The sequence below is a fragment of the Anopheles marshallii genome, chromosome 3 (assembly GCF_943734725.1).
Source record: "Anopheles marshallii chromosome 3, idAnoMarsDA_429_01, whole genome shotgun sequence".
Lineage (NCBI taxonomy): Eukaryota > Metazoa > Arthropoda > Insecta > Diptera > Culicidae > Anopheles > Anopheles marshallii.
The window spans coordinates 5093215-5111377 of NC_071327.1; the positions used below are offsets into that span (position 1 = coordinate 5093215).

General features: G+C 43.8%; 2 protein-coding genes across 2 annotated transcripts; one reads left to right on the forward strand and one right to left on the reverse strand.

Annotated features, from left to right (window-relative positions):
- The first annotated feature begins 48 nt into the window (after positions 1–48).
- On the forward strand, positions 49–2430 carry LOC128716277 (uncharacterized). The gene is made up of 3 exons (XM_053811198.1): positions 49–664; positions 755–948; positions 1021–2430. The coding sequence occupies exons 1-3, from the start codon at positions 49–51 to the stop codon at positions 2428–2430; spliced, it is 2220 nt and encodes a 739-aa protein (XP_053667173.1).
- A 1453-nt stretch (positions 2431–3883) lies between these two features.
- On the reverse strand, positions 3884–12502 carry LOC128715798 (uncharacterized). The gene is made up of 7 exons (XM_053810715.1): positions 12434–12502; positions 11355–12302; positions 9941–10961; positions 8926–9848; positions 8692–8853; positions 8344–8622; positions 3884–4416 (listed from the first exon to the last, which is right to left on the reverse strand). The coding sequence occupies exons 1-7, from the start codon at positions 12500–12502 to the stop codon at positions 3898–3900; spliced, it is 3921 nt and encodes a 1306-aa protein (XP_053666690.1). The 3' UTR covers positions 3884–3897.
- Positions 12503–18163: the final 5661 nt, after the last annotated feature.

Below are 18163 nucleotides of genomic sequence, written 5' to 3' on the forward strand. Positions count from 1 at the left end.
GCTGGCGTGAAGTGAGAAATACCAGGAACTTTCACGTGGCTTATGGACATGGAAAACCATCATTCTGGTCTTAAATCGACATCGAATTCAAACCACGCCACACCATCCGGCGATGTATTGTCGTTTTATTCGATAAAAAGTTACCCTTACGATGCGGTGGAATCTGAAAAGCAGCATACAATTAACGCATCAAGTCAATCGATGGAACTATCAAATTCTTCGTACAACGGTGAAAGGGAACAATCAAGGAGCGTCAGTACGTGTTCCAATGTGGTTCATTCTAATACGGGAAGTTTTGTTGAATCCGTTGATTCGAGTGGTACAATCGTCACATCTAGCTGTGTTCCAGTCGAGACTCGGGCCGTATCCACATATCAGCACCACCATTCGCAACCTTCCACCCTGCAACCGCTGAACGCGGAATCGTTAAAGCGTGCAAAATCATCGCCTTGTTGGGCTTTGATCGAATGGGAAACTTCAAACGAGGAACCGAATTCGTACACCGTGATAGACTCATCGCAGATCGTTGAAATTTCACGAGAAACCAATCGGTCAGATGAGGAAGGTGGCCAACAAACGAGAGACACGGCGCTATACACCGGGAAACTAATTCACGTGCTACGGGGCAGATACATTATGCCAGCAACGATCGTGATCATATCAGGTTACTATTTTGAAGTTATTCTAAGCAGTTTAACAAAAGTGTGGTTTATGAAACTGATTTATGTTATGGTGTTGATTTGCTTCTTTACAGAGGATAAACAATTTCTCGAAACGGAGCTGCACGAACTGAGAATGATGGCCGCCAACAATTTAATTGATAAATCAGTCCCACAGACACAGTCTTATCGAAAGCTGGGAATGCCAACACTAAAGCAATATGGCAGGGCGTCGCAGACTGTTGCAATGCAATCGCAGCAGAATACAATTCCAACGTCGCCGGAAAATGTAAGATTAACCTCTTACACCTGAACCTGAAGCTGGAGTATGGCATTTTAACAAAACCTTACGATATTACAGATCACGAGCACTAAACGCCAGCGTTGCGATTCTGGTTCATCTAGCTCGGTGAAGGAAATGGAAGTCAGGGTGTCATCTGCGTGCGTTCAGCGAGCTGTGAAAGAAGAAACTAGACATTCATTTAATGACGACATTTCCTACCAGAAGGTATTGCCACCGCTTATGCCAGTGGGGGCACGATTCACACGAAGCGATGCTGCAGCTAAACAGGCGCCACCAATGACCTTTGATCAGCAAACACAAACCACCGGTGTATCAGCGGATGTAACTGCATCTTACGACGCAAACTTCGTGCGTATTTTGTCGTACCTCGAGAGCGTTATGGCGGAGCAAAAGGGATATCGGATGGAGAGTGAATACAATCGGAAACTTTTGCACGAACTTCAGGAGAAGATTTCCGAGCAACATGGAATGCTACGGAACGTTCAAAAACATATAGCTGAAACGTTCCACACCAATTCGTCGAAGACAAATCCCGAATCGCAAACTGCACAGTCTTCATCGTCCAATATATTGATTGCGGAGGTTGTGGAACAATATTCATCTGAACCTGGTGTGGGTACAAATGCCATGGTAATAGACTCCTACGAGACCTCCAACAATGATCATTTTGTGATCAACAGCTTAACCGACTCCGATCAACAATGGAAAACGCATGAGGGCGCCTTAGCAGAAGAACAGCAGGCCGGCAACAGTAACCAAAGCTGGACGTCTTCGAACAACACCGGAATGCAAACACATGATCACTCCGCCAGAAGTAGCTCCACATCCCACTCCATGGACAAATCGTCGGAAGTAACCTCACAGTCTTCCATGTTGGTGGACGAAAATCACGATGAACCCGTTGGCTTAAGTACGAACCAAACCCGCTCATCAAACTCAACACCGACGGTAAACGAATTGATAAATAACGACTGGGACGATTCCGGGCAGGAAAATGAAAGGAACAACAACCAAAAAACAGGGAAAAATGTTACACCTGTGCCCAGCACAAGGTTGGTAGCGATTGGTAGCAACAACACAATGGTGTGTAGCACCGTGCTCGAGAACATCAAGTGGGTGAGTTACAAGTATGCCACGCGTAAGTTATTGCAGGCAGTAATCCCACGGGACGTGTTGGCAACGCACTCGCTTAGCGGAAGACCCTGCCCGTCGCATCTTTCACTCGCGGATAAACCGGTCAAGGGACGGCTTGATCCGAAAATAGTGTCTGATGTTATACAGTTCATTAGGCAAAAGTTTACCATAGACGAAAGCCATGTGCGGGCGGTGATTACGAACAAATGTGCGGATGAGAACAAAATGTTACGGATGAAGAATAGTACCACAAAGCAAGCGAGTGTTAAGAAAACTGCACTGGCCAGCACAAGAAAGACGCGCAATAAGGAAAACGTTTCTTCAGCAGATTAGTATAAATGAAGGGGTTTGTTTGTAATATGCGGCTCTCGTCTCGGGCAGTTAAAACATATTTATATAAGCTTACTCACCTGGTGGAACATCAAGAATATGCGCATTGTGTTAACATTACGGGTCTTGTTACGTTTTACCAAATAAAAGTTGACTGGCATTACTTTTTCGGAGCGCATATCTGTTTGATTATTATGATCTGTAAGAAGGAAATAAATTTGGTTAAACACACTTCTCATGCTTTCGTTCGGTTCCGTTTCTGTTGCAGGTGGAAATGGAATCCTTGGGAGTTAATTTATATGGGTCATTGTCCAGATCGTGGCTTATATTGAACGCATAAACATCGTTACGGGTCTGTTGTCAAGTAGCTTACTAATGGATCAACAGGATCAGAATCGTCTCGATTTGTAGATAAATTAGATATTGACCAAATTCTAACCAAATTAGCAGAGCGGTTGTCTTTAACTTATATGATCTGTTGACGGCCGTTTACTAGCAGGATTAGTCCGGTTGATACATGATACAAGACAGTGCTGTGGACCACTAATTTGCTACTAAAATATTTCTATTATCCAAGCCTAAAAGTACAGCTGAGTATACAATCGACCAGCATTTTATTCGGATTCATCACAGTAGAAGAAAAAGGACATTTTCTTGCTTTTATCATGTTTTCAATCACTTACCACATAAATCAAGTTTTACATTCCGTGTCTTTACTTTGTTGGCTTACGATTATGCGTTTTGTTTTGCAACTGAACCTACCTCTCGTACCTACATTTTGCATGACGGTCTAACACCAAACACGCGCAATTCCTTGAACCACTAGCAAGCGTTGTACCACGCGATAAAAATGTCACCCGTTCCATGCATGCTGTAAAGACTTTAATTGTAACTTTTCCTTGCTTTCGGGCAATTTACTTATTCCGTGTATTTTTAACTAGCTTTGTCGTTTTTCCGCTACACGCATTATTCAACACATTATGGTGATGCACTTATCAAGAGTGCATTATTTTACGATTTTATTTAGCCTAATCAGATTTGTTTGCACGGATGCCTAACGTAAATGGACACCGTGTTCAAATTGTTACCCCCATTTTGTTTCGTTCATTGTTTGAATCACTCTACGCTTTCAACGAAAATTTTATGTTTTGTTTGTTGTTTATATTCGTTTAGCAGAATCATTTATTAAGTTTATAGGCAGATTCATGCTGCGAGAAGACGCGTTCCACAGTCCAAATCACAAAGCTTTTCTTCTGCTATCATCAAAGAAAGGATACCGTTCACATGAATCGTGTATCTGCACTACGCGTACCAAAGAAAAACCAACAGAGGTAAACGGTGAGCCTATTACTTTTGAACACATCATGTAGTTTAACAAGCATGCAAAAATAGTTCTAACGAACTTAAGGAAAAACACCAACGAATCTGCTACCAACATTAACACCATCGTTACTACGCGCTCTGGTAGTACTATTCCTGCACTATGATCGTATTCTCCGTATCACCTCCACATTCTTGTTGCTTCAGCAGCAACGCGTCATCTAGGATAAGTTTAATTTTGTCTTCCAGCCGAATGTTGTCACTATCGTCTAGCACGCCCGGTGCTGCTTGAGAATCATCTCCGCTTGTCGTCGTATCAGTCATACGGGCTTGGTCTGCAGTTGTGCCGACCGTGACCGGTACCTCGATGGTTTGCGTAGTCAGCAGGTTATCACTGCCTGGCGGGTAGATGGCACGGATTACAATGGGCTGAGCTGTGACAACGATAGAATCATCATTCATTGTTGGTTCGGTCGTGCCATTGGTGGTGGTAGCCTTGCGGCGTGGCGTATCCTCAGGCAATTGGTCGATCGATTCCTGCGACTGATACATGGAGGAGGACTCTTGCGATGGTAGCTCTGACAGGCTGGTTTGATCCGTATGAACACCACTGTCCTGAGAACCGTTCTCGCTGTTTGTACTATCCGTTTGTGGTTTATTGTTGCAGTCCTGTCAATATGGATAGTCCCAGAGGGGAATGGGAGGAGCAAAAAAGAGAAAGAAAAGGGAAAACGGAAACCATATTAGAACATGAGCATACGACATCCGCTAAAAGTGAACTACGGATGAGCGTTACAATTTGCCGACAGTTTGTTTTAATTATATCAACAACAGTTTAATGACAAAAAGGACACAAACAGTCCTAGCATGATGGGTAGTACGATGATATGACATATTTCAAATTCACTAGTAAGAGAATAGGAGCGACTGATGGGTCGGTGAATAGGTGCGCTAGTTAGGGAAAAGTAACCACCACTTAGAATATGTTCACAACATCGATCAATTAGGTTTGTCGGGAGTTCGATCTATGACATGGATAACGATATGATCGGAACGCAATGAGACATATTTAATGTGAGGCATTATGTTAGAAGAAGAAAGCTACGATCGCTAAGTTTCAGGAGTTTGGTAGATGAAGAATGAAGGACACAAGAAGAAACTATACAGCTTTTCTGTTGAAGTAAGGTATGTGCAACAACAAACGATTATTAACAATACATTTTTAACTAACTACACAGTACAAAAATAATTGCCCATTTGTTGTTTGAGCAATCTTTCTTACTTCTTTCTTCTTCTTTAACGGCACAACAACCTTAAGAGAGGTCCAGGCCTGCCATTTCTGGCTTTCTTTGACGTTAATTTACCCGTAGCCGGATAGTCACCGTTCTACGTAAGGAGGTTTGGTCCGGATCGGATTTTGGACCGGTCCAGTCATGTGAAAATCGGCGCCGCTAGCAATACACCTCCAGGCCGTTCCAAAATCCCTAATCTTTCTTACTCTATAGTTAAAAGCCGAACGTGACATGTTATAGACAGATTTAAGAGTAATTGAAAATTTAACTATTAACTAACTTATTATTTTTATTGACAACTGCAACCGATTTTGAACTAAACTTTCAGAACTACATCCGTATGTATGAGTAGGGCTTAGTCCAGTCAAGATTCAAAACTGGAACTGGTGTGTCCAGTCCAGGATCGAACGACGTTAAATTATGGATATGTTGAATGATAAAAGCATCGGTCCAAAAACGATTAAGTACGTGTTGAAAATGTTTTGTTTAGAACAAGCGCACTTCGTTTAGATTTTGGACAAAAGCATTACCTTGTTATTGTTCCACATTACCATTACCACACTTCAACAGAACTAATGTTCGTATCTGCTCAAAAAGCATTCGTAATTTTTGTCTTCCTAACCAAGGAATGAATATAGTTAACTGCACTATAAACTGAATAAGGCTAAATGTGAAAATCTAGGAAAAGATCCAAATTGCTACGCAACTATCAAGTAACGAACCATATTTAAACTTTCTATCGGATTCCGCCGAGTAACTTATATAATACTAATCGATAAACACTATTTTTATCGAAGGTTTCTAACGTTTTCGAACGATTACCAGAGAATGTAAACGGAACAAAACAGATTAAGACAAAATGATGGTACATTAGAGACATCCATGTATTGGCTATTCGGGTATTATTCATTGCATCTACCAATGGCTAACATTACACGATCGATATTACCTGGTCGAGCAGATATTCTCGGGAAGGACAAAAGGAAATATTGTTTGTAATCGGAAGAGGCGAGGGGTCGATCTAGTACTGTGTTGCGAGGATTATTCAAAAATAGGAAACATAACGACATAGAAAACGGAGATCCCATCACAGTTTCTAGAGGGTGGTATGGGATGAAGTCGGGAAACATCTCAGTAGGGATTTGGAACACCCCAAATATTGTTACCACCATTATTGATCGATTCGATGATATCTTCGATCGCCTATAGGAGCAGATTGATTGTAGAAATGCAATTCAGATAAAAAGAAAAAAAAAATCGTTCATCAACAGTAAGGCTTCAGTAGACCGAAGGATTCATAATCATATAGATGGACTGACAATAGATGAACAACAAATAAAGATAATGATCAAACGTAACAAAACAAAGCTTTGTTTTTGAAATTGTACATAATGAAAATGTTATTGTTTCGGCGAACCTAGATGCTGCAGCAGTGTAAACTGTTGGAGTTTAATATAAAATTATTTTTGTAAGGAAAAGGTTATCGATTCCATGTAAGCTAGCGCATTATTTGAGGACTAAAGAGGAACAAGATAGTAAAACAGCTAAAGAAGATTACCAGATGAACTAAATACTATTCCCTGGTGTCGCTAAATACCATATCAGCATACATTATTGAATAATTGAAATGCTTTACTTTCATCTCGAACTCCACACTAAAATGTTTAATCTCTTGGCAATTCATTCATACTAGCAATAATCTATCTTAAATCAACAATTAATAAATATAGAAACATTGGCAAACGTAAGCTTGCCAATATTATTGGAAAAACTTCGGGCGTCTATTTCAATTCAAACAAGTTTCAAATATATATGAAAACAAGAATTATATAACGCAACACTACGCTTCCTAGGGCGGGAACAATTTAATTCGACAGTTATAACACATCATTTGGTTGTCAAAAAAATAGTTTCAAAATGTTGGACGAAGCAAATGAAAGAATAACGATAACGTTTGTTAAAGCAAATCCATTTTAATGGAAAACAAAACCGAAACAGGTGGAACAATAACAACGCAAAAATGTTCGCGGAGCACAAAATAATAAGGCATACGAGGAGTGAAACAATTTTGAAACAAAAGAGAAAAATCGTAACAAAACAAAAAATAAAAAAACAATTCAACAAAAGATGCCAAAAATCAAAAGCAACCTAGAAAAAAAAAGTTGATGTCACACTTACGACCCTGTATCGTTCGACAACGCCAGTACGCAGCTCGGAATGCTGACCAAATATCCTGTGCTCATATTTTGTGACATATGGTTTCGATCGATCGAGCATATGACGTTTTTTTTATCGTTTTTGCAGGTTGTAAAACATTTAGCCATTTTATTAATAAGTTTGCGCATCGGTTAATCGATAATCGCAGTCACAGTGCAACAATAGCAAAAAACATTCGATTCGTCGCCAACAAGAGCAGAGAAGGTGGAAGACCCCATTAATCGATAGGATTCAGTGAGAGAAAAAGAAAGGTTTAGTAAAAGTAGTAATTTCGATTGATTGATTTCGTTTGATTTTAACAATTTTAGTACAATGTACTATAGTGTTCGGTATAGAGTAAAGGAGCAAGGAAAGAGAGAAAGCATTGAGAGAAGTGGAGTGTAACTGGTTTGTTTTCCATATGTACATGTTTGTGTAAGAGAATATAATAAACAGTGAAGTATAACAAGATATCTTTGAAAGAGAAAAATTAAACGCAACAAGAGTAAACAGTGGAATGTTACAGAAAGATACCTCAAGAACTAGTATAAAATAGAGAAATTGTGTATGAGCAATAAGTCGACATAACGTCGTGTAAAGAATCTTTACAACAATGAGAAAGAAAGGTATGTATGAGGGTGGTGTGTCTGAAAGTCTATAATTCAGAGTGTCACTGCAGAGCGATGCAAGGAAGCAGATGTACATCATATTTTAGATGTTGGATCTTATGCTAGAGGTGGTAAACCGATGTTGCATCATTTCAGTAAAAATAGTAGTGCTTCACATGTATGTGTAGTGCTTGTGCTGGCTAATGTGTCTGGATTAGCTGCCCAATGGTATGTGTATGGAGAGGCTCTTGCACTGAGCGTACGTGATTGTTTGTCTTTGTTACTTCAATATACTTTGGCATTGTTGTGTTGTGGAATTTGTAAATATGTTGGCATGTATGCATTTACGATTTAACATCATCGGAAAAGTATCTGGTCTGTTTGGAAGGCTTAAAAGGAAATTTTGTTTTTGATTGTCAATAATTTATATGCTGACCACCAGATACTTCCCCGGGAGCATAGAGTAGGAATAGTGTTGGATTCTTTTTAACAGCACTTACCTTCTTTAGCGTGCTGGGAGGTACCTGTAGATGCACTTTTCGTTCACATAGTGACTGTAACAGGGCAATTCCTTCCGAACGATTCTGGCTGTACCGATGCTCCCAAGCATCTAGCAAACGATTGTAGTACCGAGGATGTTCGGTAAACCCAATGTATCGATAACTGTTCGGTGCTGGAAGAATCCTTTCCAGTGGAGCACTGCGAGCTAGTTCGTCCTCCGTTAGCAGCAGGCATCGCACATCATCAGGTGTCAATTCTTCTAATATTGAATTAAGGTACTGGAGGAATATAATACAAACAACAATATTAGTTCACGGCTCAGGAGTTCAGCTTGAAGTTAAGCATACATCTTCCCGGCACAAGTCTTTCTGGATGAATTGATTATGTTTCAGTCTTTCGGTCTTCGACAATCCGGTCGTGTAGATACGCTTATCGAAACAGAGCGGTCCTTCCAGCCCCTGTTCTTTCAGTATCTCTTTCTGTTCAGCCATTGGTATTCTGGGAGGAACCTGAGCATAAAATAAGCATTTTAAATGGTCAATAACTCTGCGCATAAACCAAATTGAACAATTTTCTATTACCTGATACATAACGGTGTTAAATAGTGCCTTTACGAGCGGTCCCTTAACACAAAGATCCAGCGATGATGCCGAGTGGAGTGAGGGTGAAATATTCACCTCCAGCAACCACGGCACAAGCTCGGAATCGAGCAGTACATCGATGCCAAACAGTTCGTAGCAATTGTATTTGCTTCCCACATTCACCTTCGACATCGCGTGTATGGAACACTCGCCGGCAAGGACTGTCCGAAGGACCAGATTACGTAACGCACTCCACAGCCGATCAACATTAATGCCTTGGTCGGCAAAGTAGCTCCAAAGCGACTTGATCGTCCATTTATGACCCTGGCACGCGTCGGCATCCTCGTTCTGGCTGTAGTTGTTCGACAGTTTGTTAATACTGTAGTTCGTTAAATGCATGTAACGATCGTTCAGCGTTTCCGACTTTTCGCTGTACTTTACTGACGCGAACCGTGCCAAACCGTCCGTGTGCATGTACACGCGGAGCGGGTTCATCGAAGTTACCAGCACGTACAACCGCAGATCGAACTTGCTGCCGTTAATCAGCAACGGGCGCTCGATGTACCGTTGAACAATCAATGGCTTCCGTTTGGGGATCTGGGACCAACGATTCACCACCTTAATGCCCGTTCCACGGGCCGACGCTGGCGGTTTAATAATCCACTTGCAGTTGCGCTGATTGTACCGGGGCCACAACTGCCGCAACATCTTCAAATCCTGAGGTATGATGTAGGTACGAGGCATGAAACCGAACTCCTTCTTCCCGTGGCGGTTCATCTGCGTTTGCAAATTTCGCCACATGCGATCCTTCCGCCCGATTTGGAAGCTTCCCGGCAGATGGTTAAACTTTTGATACGGTCGTAACGTTTTAAACAGCGTACTCTTCATATGTCTGCCCCAAATTCCAACCCAATCGTTCGTTTCTGCCATGAAAAGAGAAAATGAAACGAAATGTATAATAAATCTATGATGAGAATCTCTACGAGACGGAAACAAACAACTATACGCCACTTACTTTTCAACAAACGAAAACCACTGTTTTGCAGCACCTTGCGGACTACAATCGGCGTAATTAGCGTTAGCTTCCACTTTAACACCTTGTGGATGGAGGGTGGCATCGGTGGCCCTTTCTCGTCGTGTGTCGCAAACGTAAGATATGGCGGAACATATGGGAATAAACTGGGTGCCAACGGACCTTCCGGAGCACAGCCACCGAGCACGCTGCCAATAGACGTAACGACCGGTGTTTTGTTACCGAGCGAAGGCGACGGTGAACCCGAGTGTGACTTTGGCTTCTGATAGGCCGCCGCCAGATACGACCGATAATTGTCTTCCGAATCGGTCAACGAGTCATCCAGCACCTCGTCGCCACTAATGGCGATCTCATCATCGAGATCATCATCTTCCCCGTTACACTCGTCGTCCAGATCGTCATCATCGTCACCCGCATCGGACTGATCGATCGTTTCGGCGTCGAGATCCTGCGTATGAACTGATTCTCCACCGCTCGTACCGATGGAAACACCGGACGGAGTTGGCGAAGAACTTCCCGTGTTATGCACGATGCCGATGATGGACGAAGATGTAGATCCTTTCTGCGCTTGTGGTTGTGGGGATGCTGACTTTCGGCTTGTATCCGAAGCTACCGCCGTGCCAACTACACCCGTGCTGGTTAGTGTACTTGCTAGTTTCGGCTTTAGCCTGTTGATTCCAACACGATTTGCGCGCACAGTTACTTTGGACGAACGTAACTGAACAGCGGCTACGCCCGACAAACCTTTGGAAGATTTATTACGCTGTACGGTGGATCCTGCGATCCTTCCGGATGATAATGCATGATCCGTGCAAACATCCATCTCTTCTGTTGCATTCACCATTTTGGAAGGAGGTGAATCTTTCTGACAGTTTACGGCTGCCGATGAGGATAAAGATCCACTTCCACCCGCTCGATGCTGATCCTCTCCGGTAAGCATATCGAATGATTCGTCTGCTTCGAGCGTTGGCGAGATAGTATCGCGTGTTCTTTTCAGTGTGTTCTGCAAACAAAAGAGTAATATGTGTTAGATATAGAGAAAAAACATATAAACTATCGTTCACTGTTAACTGTGCTGTAAATTCGACTTAATTTTCACCATTTTAATGCACACGCTTCGCATTACTGCTTCCTTTCGACTGAATCACAGACCTACGCACGGCAAAATTCGTGATTAGCACACCTTGGTAGCGTTCCCGGAATTCACTCGAACGCCTATTGTTAGTTTTCTAACGTGTCAGTTGATCGGGTGCAAGAAAGTGCTCGGGTACTCGAAAAGTGCTCGAATCCAAGAAAAGTGCTTGGGTACTCGACAGTAAGGAAAGATGTAAATCCGCGCTAACTATATGAATTAATCGCTTCCAAGCGTCTCTCGCACATATCATATCATACTTACATCTCGACTGTGTCGTTGCTGCTGCCCGGAAAAGGATGTCCGCTGGCCCGTCAGTAAACTGCTGCTACCGGCACTAAAGCCACCATTTCTGTGGGCACTGTGGTAAAGAAATTCCTGCGGTTCCGATTCGCTTCGAGCCCGTAGCTTCCGTCCGCTGCGCTCCAGGATGGTCGCACGGGTTGCAAAGTTGGCCTCAAGATTGCGGGCGAACCGGGACTCGAGCTGCCACTCGTTTGGCACGTAGTAACCACCATTTCGGCGATCCTTTCGCAACCCATCCAGCTCGCTCATGTACACATCCTTCGCATTAACACCACCGCCAAACAGATGATTTTGTGCGACATTTTCCTTCGACTGCTGCTGACCGTTGTTGGTGGCGATGCCGTGGGAAGAATTCGTTGCGATCGTCGGCAGTAGATCGTGGGTCGGTAGGGGCAGTACACGGCGATGGCCGTGATGAGGTTGTTGCTGCAGGGAGAACGATTCGATGTACAGACCGCCCGGTGTGCTCGAAACCGGATGATCGTGCAGAGCCATCGATGTGCTACCGGTACCAGCGAACTTTTGCTTATGATGACTTAGACTAGGTTGGTGCGATTGGCCTTGGAGAACCTTTTTCGATCGACCAATGCCTGGTTGTGGAGGCTGATCAGTGGTACCGTACAGCAGCGGTGCCATTGGAAGACTTTCACTGCGACATCTGCGGCGCAATGGTGGTGGTGCACTGGACGATGGGTTCCCGGTTAAGGTGCCATTCGTTCCCGTCGCCATGGGTAGCGGTTGGTGTTGCTTTAACGATTGTAGACGTACAGATGCATTTCCGTTGCGAGCATCGCTACCGTACAGGACACCACCAACGTGAGATTGTTGCTGTTGCGGCTGCTGTTGTGATGATCCAGCTGACCCGTTTTGTTTAAAGTCCATTATGGTGGCAAACTTCGTTGTAATCTAAAAATGTATCAAACACAAACAATTACTACGTGTCCCATCCAACAACAGGTACGGCATAAATGAACGAATTTCGTAGCACAAGCATATAATGAGAGTACAGAAAAAAAAACAATTATTTCATTTATTACACTTTGCAGCAACCATGCACAGCAGGAGTACAGCAGCGTGACGAGTATTTTAAGAATGCTTTCGACCATATTATCGAACCGCTCTGTTATTCGGTGCAAAAATTCGGCCCTTGGTCGGTTTCGCGTAACCACCCCCGAAAGAGTTCACGTAGCGCTAACCACGAGAAGACCAAGGAGATCAGCTTCACGCCGGCGCGTCGTCTACCAACTGTGACCTGCCGTAATGCGGACGAAGCAAGGTGATGAAGATCTGCCGTTACACCGCCACTTGGGACCGTTACGATTAGGGTGGTCGTGGTGGACAGTGGCCACAATAACCCACGCACAACAGTGCAAACAAAGCTGCAACAAAGCGGATGCTGCTGTTGTCCACGCGGAACCACGCGGTCTTGGTTTGACGGATGCTTTGACCTGACCCACCACACATCAAAACACACACGATCCGCGAGTCCGCACCCTTAGTGGCGCGTGGTGAACGTTTGCTACTGCGTGGTCTTACCGCGCAATACCGGCGCGGCCTCACACTTAACCGGCTTTGGAGAGGAATCGCGCTGAGCGCATGACTCTCTTATCTTGTTTTGCTCGCCACCCCGTGTGTGTTTCCCTCCAAAGTAAATGTGTAACTCGCGTAGCTGCTATGGTATACATAACTGAACGATTATTGAAAAAATAAGCAACCTCTCACACGTTTCTCTCACTTGTTTCGCTGGTTTCTCTGGCCGCGGATGAGTGTGTGATGGACGGCGCAGTTCAAAACGATGCGAATGGCAGGCGGAAGTGTCTGACCCTGACACTGCAAATAGCTGAGTGGTACAAGCGTATTAGACAGGTAGCACGGTACTTCACTGCGTACAACAGCCAACTATGATGACTGGAACGGGGAAATATGTTTGAGTTCCTTCCTCTACACACAGCCACGAGATACAATAACGCTCGCGTGTTCACATTTTCGGCTATCGCAGCGTGATGACGAAACAGTCTTTTCTGCGTTTTGACACTTGCAATACACGCGGTAGCACGGTTCTTTATTTGCTAAACAGAGACCCCCGCCAACAGGAAGAGCTCAGTAGAATAACAAAACGACACATACACACGAGTGAAACCCGTCCTGGAGGTTTGGACCCCTCTGCGTTCCTCACAGCTGGGTTAGAGTTCTACGCGACCAATCGAGACTTCGACGATATATTGAAGGATTTTGCATAACTTGCCAACACGCACAAAAAATAACAAGGTAGTTAAGGGTCACTCACGCATTCTCTGCTGGCCACACGCTTCGCGGGAGACTCTTTTCGCGCCTTTGGGAGAACCATTTCGGATCAAGCGACCGCGTGTTCAATATCTCACTAATTGACAGCTGCCGTTTGGGATCGGGGTACGTTGTGAATATACGTCACCGCCAACAATGTTCAGCTGAGAGATTTTAGCGCGATCATCTGAAGGTATGTTCGTGTTGCAATATTGCAAAAGTTTGACTAAACTTAACACTTTAAAATTACATTTTTACATACATATGTTATTCGAAATGCGCATAGTCTGATCTTTAAAATTTCAGTCTTGCAATTTTGATCCACTACTTCTATTAAAGATTAGCTCTATTCCATCAGGACCCTTTCAACGATGGCGATAAGACAATCTTTGTAATCATCTCGTGTTTCGCTAATGAACACTAACCGAATAAGTTGTGATTCATGCCTGCGAATGCTTTTGTTGGACTGTTTCATCACATCCACAACACGGTACCTCATTCATGTTGTTAAAAGCAAACTGCCCCGAGATCGAATGACCGGGTTTTTACAAATTTGGCTCCTCACCCCTTTGAACACGATCCGCTTTCGATCGTTTTGTGCAGCCAGCCAGAAGAGACCATTTAGGAGGCGGTTGGTCGAATTACGATTTATCTCTCAACAACCCTTCCACCCTGTACAATGCGAAACATACACAGAACGAGCGCGCCCGCCCGCACTTGTTTGAGTAAGCAGCAGGTTTGCGCGAGCGGAATGACACACTGTCGCGCCGCGCCATCGACATTGACCGCGTTATACGCTCGCACCTCGCCGACTTGGTGACACTTGTCTTTCGTCTAACGTTGCCGCTCCGTGAGTGTCCGCCCGGTGGGGGTAGGTTTTGTACGCGATCCACTCCACTCCACTTCACTGCCACTGGATATACATGGAAGTGATTTAATTTCAAGGTTAAACGGCATCGAGGTACACGGATGGTTAGCGCTTTTTCTTCTTCTCGCGTAGCTCGAATTCCAATCGGCATAACGCATCGGCGAACTGAAGCGACACTGAAGTGAAAAGATAGAAAGGTGACGAAACACGACAGTGTGCGAAAGTTGAAGAAGGGCTATCTGTTTCCCCGTGACAGGATGACGAGATCTCTTTGAAATCACTGGCAGAAGCACTAAAGGCAAACATTTTAATGACACGCTGCGCCGTGCATCATTAACGCGATTCTTCATCTTTTGATTTTTTGGCGGTTATAAATACAAAAAAATGCTTCCCATTGAAACGAGCGTAAAGAATAGTATAAAATTTGTGGAATTAATATGTACGTTTGTCAGCTCGCCTGATGTGTGTTTATTCCTTGTTGCAGTAAACAACAGGCTTTATAGAAATTTCCATCAGAACACAGGTGAAAAAATTACAACAGAAGTTTGTTGCCGTGATCAAGTATATCCTAAACAGTGCAACTAAAAATATATGTAAACATACAGCCATTGATTAATTCTCACCTCGTACTGTCGGACATGTTCCAATAAAAAGAAAGCCAAAGAAAAATCACTTTTAACAAACACAACAACGGGGCGGGAAACAAAATTACGGGAAAAAATGGTCCATCCATTCCAAGCCCCAAAGCCGCTATATTGCTTTATTTACCATGAGAAATGAAAAAACAAAAAAAACAAAACGGATGGAACATACAACAAACAAACCAAACCTACGCGCCTACGCGATCGTGTGGCAATAATCGTCCATTTTCATTCCAACGGGATCTGCGTTCTGCGTGTTTGTGATTAATTAAGAATCATTTTCAGCACGACACATTCCACAAGTGGAGGGGGTTGGCGAGTGGAAGAGTCGAGCAACCTAACAACCCAGTAGGTTAGGTGAAAAATGTGTTTTTATTTTATTTCGGTCCTCCGAAGCATGGAGACGCCTGGTGCGGAATGACTTCATTTCTGTTGTGAGCTATCTTTGACTTCGCTGGAAGTTGCGGTGGAACGATCTTCAAACGATCTTCAACTTGAATTGCGTGGGTATGTTACAATGGCAATAGAAAACAGGGTCGCATGGAGAAGTCTGAGCACTATTTGTGTATGCGTAGATCAAAACCATCGACATTGTCCTGCATGAAAGGTGGAAAGAGATTTACGAGGTGGTAGGAAAGTAGTTCATATTACAAAAAGTAGAAGTTGTTTAAATTAGATAATATTTCGATCAGAACACAATGCTCTTAGACAAGTCTCCTTGGCTATGCAGATGTATTTCACTTCTTTAAGGTATTAAAGGTATTTTTGTTATTTTACTAAAATTATGTTAGCTGTTATCATTACTTCATATTCGAATGAATTGGTCACATAAATCTTACTAACATCACTGACTGTCTCCATCCATTCATAATCGTTAGTAATGCATACACATTAGTAGCTACACTGCAGCAATTACTGTACCGGGAAAACGGGTGTTTTTTCACTAGTGAACTTCATTCCTGAAAGGATAACATATACTAGGTACCATTTATAGAACGATAGAAGCTCACTGCATACAGCTGGCAAATGGTGAGGTAAGAGAGCTATATTCAAAATCCCCTAGGACGTTTTAACAGCATAATGAAGCGCATATGGCCATTTACACTAGGCTTTGGTTGGATTTAGCCCGTGAGTAATTGGATTTCCGCCAACCGTGTGTGCGTGTGGTTTGTTATGATGAGAGCACGAGCATTTTGAGTTCACTGAGGAACAGTAAAGCAAAATAGCAAAGCAGTCTCTGTTTATGTCACACTTACAGCACAAAGCAACATTTTCTGCTCGTAGTAGTCGTTCAAGTATCACGTTTAGAATGTGTAAACTTCACTACATCGCAAAGTATAGAAAACGTTCACTTTACACGCTCACGGCACTAGAAAGCAAGGAAACCCGTCTGCAAATGATACACAACCAAAAGGAGATAATCGCGTCGTACAAGCTCCAGAGAAGAACATTTCGCTCTCGGCCCTCTTTGATGACTTCGTGTACTGAATTCTGTACCGCAAAGAATCACCTTTGCTTGTGCGAATTTGCCCAATTGATGCTCCGTTTCTTCCGTTCTTTTTTGTTCATCGCAACACCAAAAAGAACACAAATCTAGGCCTTTGAGCGCGCGCACAGTTAACACACGCGGCATCCGATGAATGCACGTGAAAGTGGACGCATGGGGTTGGCGCCCGTCGCAACATGGCAAAAGAGCATCCGAAGGGAAAACGCGATGGAAAGGATCAGAACAGACGGTGTGTAAAGGACCGTCTGCAGGCTGCAATGGCTGCGGGGCTGAAACAGAAATCCCCTCGGACGAAAGGGGGGGGACATGACACGACACAGTAATTTAGTACTGCGCCAATGCATATTTCGAGTGCTCAATAAAAATGCGATACTGCTGCATTTGGCACACGAACACACCCGTTCGGGTTGCGGCAAGATACGATTGCACAGTTACAATGTGTGCTGCCGATTCGATTAGTGAATAGTGCGCGCTTGAAGCGCATGTTGTACCATCTCGTATGCTTGTTCGGGGGCCGCAACTTTATATGCTTCTGCACATCGACCATTATCGATTTGGGATTAAGTTTATACGCCTTTGGGGTGTGGGTGTACAAACCCACCGAACTTGTGGTGCGTTTTATGTGGTAATTGCCACCACGGTTAGGATGGTGTTGCATTTCACCAAACATTCGTGGATAAGCAGTGCTGCGCTGGAGCTGACATCTTCCGGCAGCTAGGTCCGGTGGTTCAAATGTTACGTGCTCCATCGTATGGCTTCCATTCTTACTTCCGGATGTGTGCTTTTAATGTTTGGAAAGAGTTCTTACACGAGAGTTCGAAAGTAAGGCCTGTCAATTATATCAGGTACTGAACCTTCCATCCACGGATCATGCCGTGCCGTAATGTTGGAATGTGGATCGTTACACGATGGTGACCCAATTTCGTCCCCAATCCTCCCTACCCTCCTCTCATGGAATCAAAATTAGGTGGAACTATTTGGCAAGGAGCGGTAAAAGAGAACGAACAGAGTCTCTTCTTTACGCAATCTGGTTCCGGGACACGCGGCAATCCTAGTAATGGTGGTGGTGATGGTAGCAAATCAACAAATCACCCGAGGCGTCAAGTGCAGCAGTTTGCGCTCGGTCAGAGGGGGGGAGGGCTGATAGCACGGATTTTGCGCTACCAACTTCCGTTCGCGTTAGCCATTTTGCGGCCCTTTTAGCACGATGAAGAACAGCTATTAAGCTATCACCGTGCTTCTGGTGCCGTAATCCAGCCAGAGCAGTGAAACTTCATAAAAAAACGCCATCATTACAGTGTTTGTTCATCGTTGCCGCTCGTAATCCTGTGCTTGCTGCGGCCACCGGAGAGAATCCTTCACGTGGTGTCATTCGTTTTTATGCTCTCGCTCGCTTTATTATGCTGCAGCCCATCGTTGACTATCCGTGTCTTGTGTGTACAGTGGTGGCTCATTTTACTACTGCCGT

Coding starts and splice junctions, on each gene's coding strand:
- LOC128715798 (XM_053810715.1), bottom strand. CDS start 12,502: ATGGTCGAAAGCATTCTTAAAATACTCGTCACGCTGCTGTACTCCTGC. Junction 9,849..9,940: donor TGGTTTTCGTTTGTTGAAAA/GTAAGTGGCGTA, acceptor TTTTCATGGCAG/AAACGAACGATTGGGTTGGA. Junction 8,854..8,925: donor TTAACACCGTTATGTATCAG/GTAATAGAAAAT, acceptor TTTTATGCTCAG/GTTCCTCCCAGAATACCAAT.
- LOC128716277 (XM_053811198.1), top strand. CDS start 49: ATGGAAAACCATCATTCTGGTCTTAAATCGACATCGAATTCAAACCAC. Junction 665..754: donor AACGATCGTGATCATATCAG/GTTACTATTTTG, acceptor GCTTCTTTACAG/AGGATAAACAATTTCTCGAA. Junction 949..1,020: donor TTCCAACGTCGCCGGAAAAT/GTAAGATTAACC, acceptor ACGATATTACAG/ATCACGAGCACTAAACGCCA.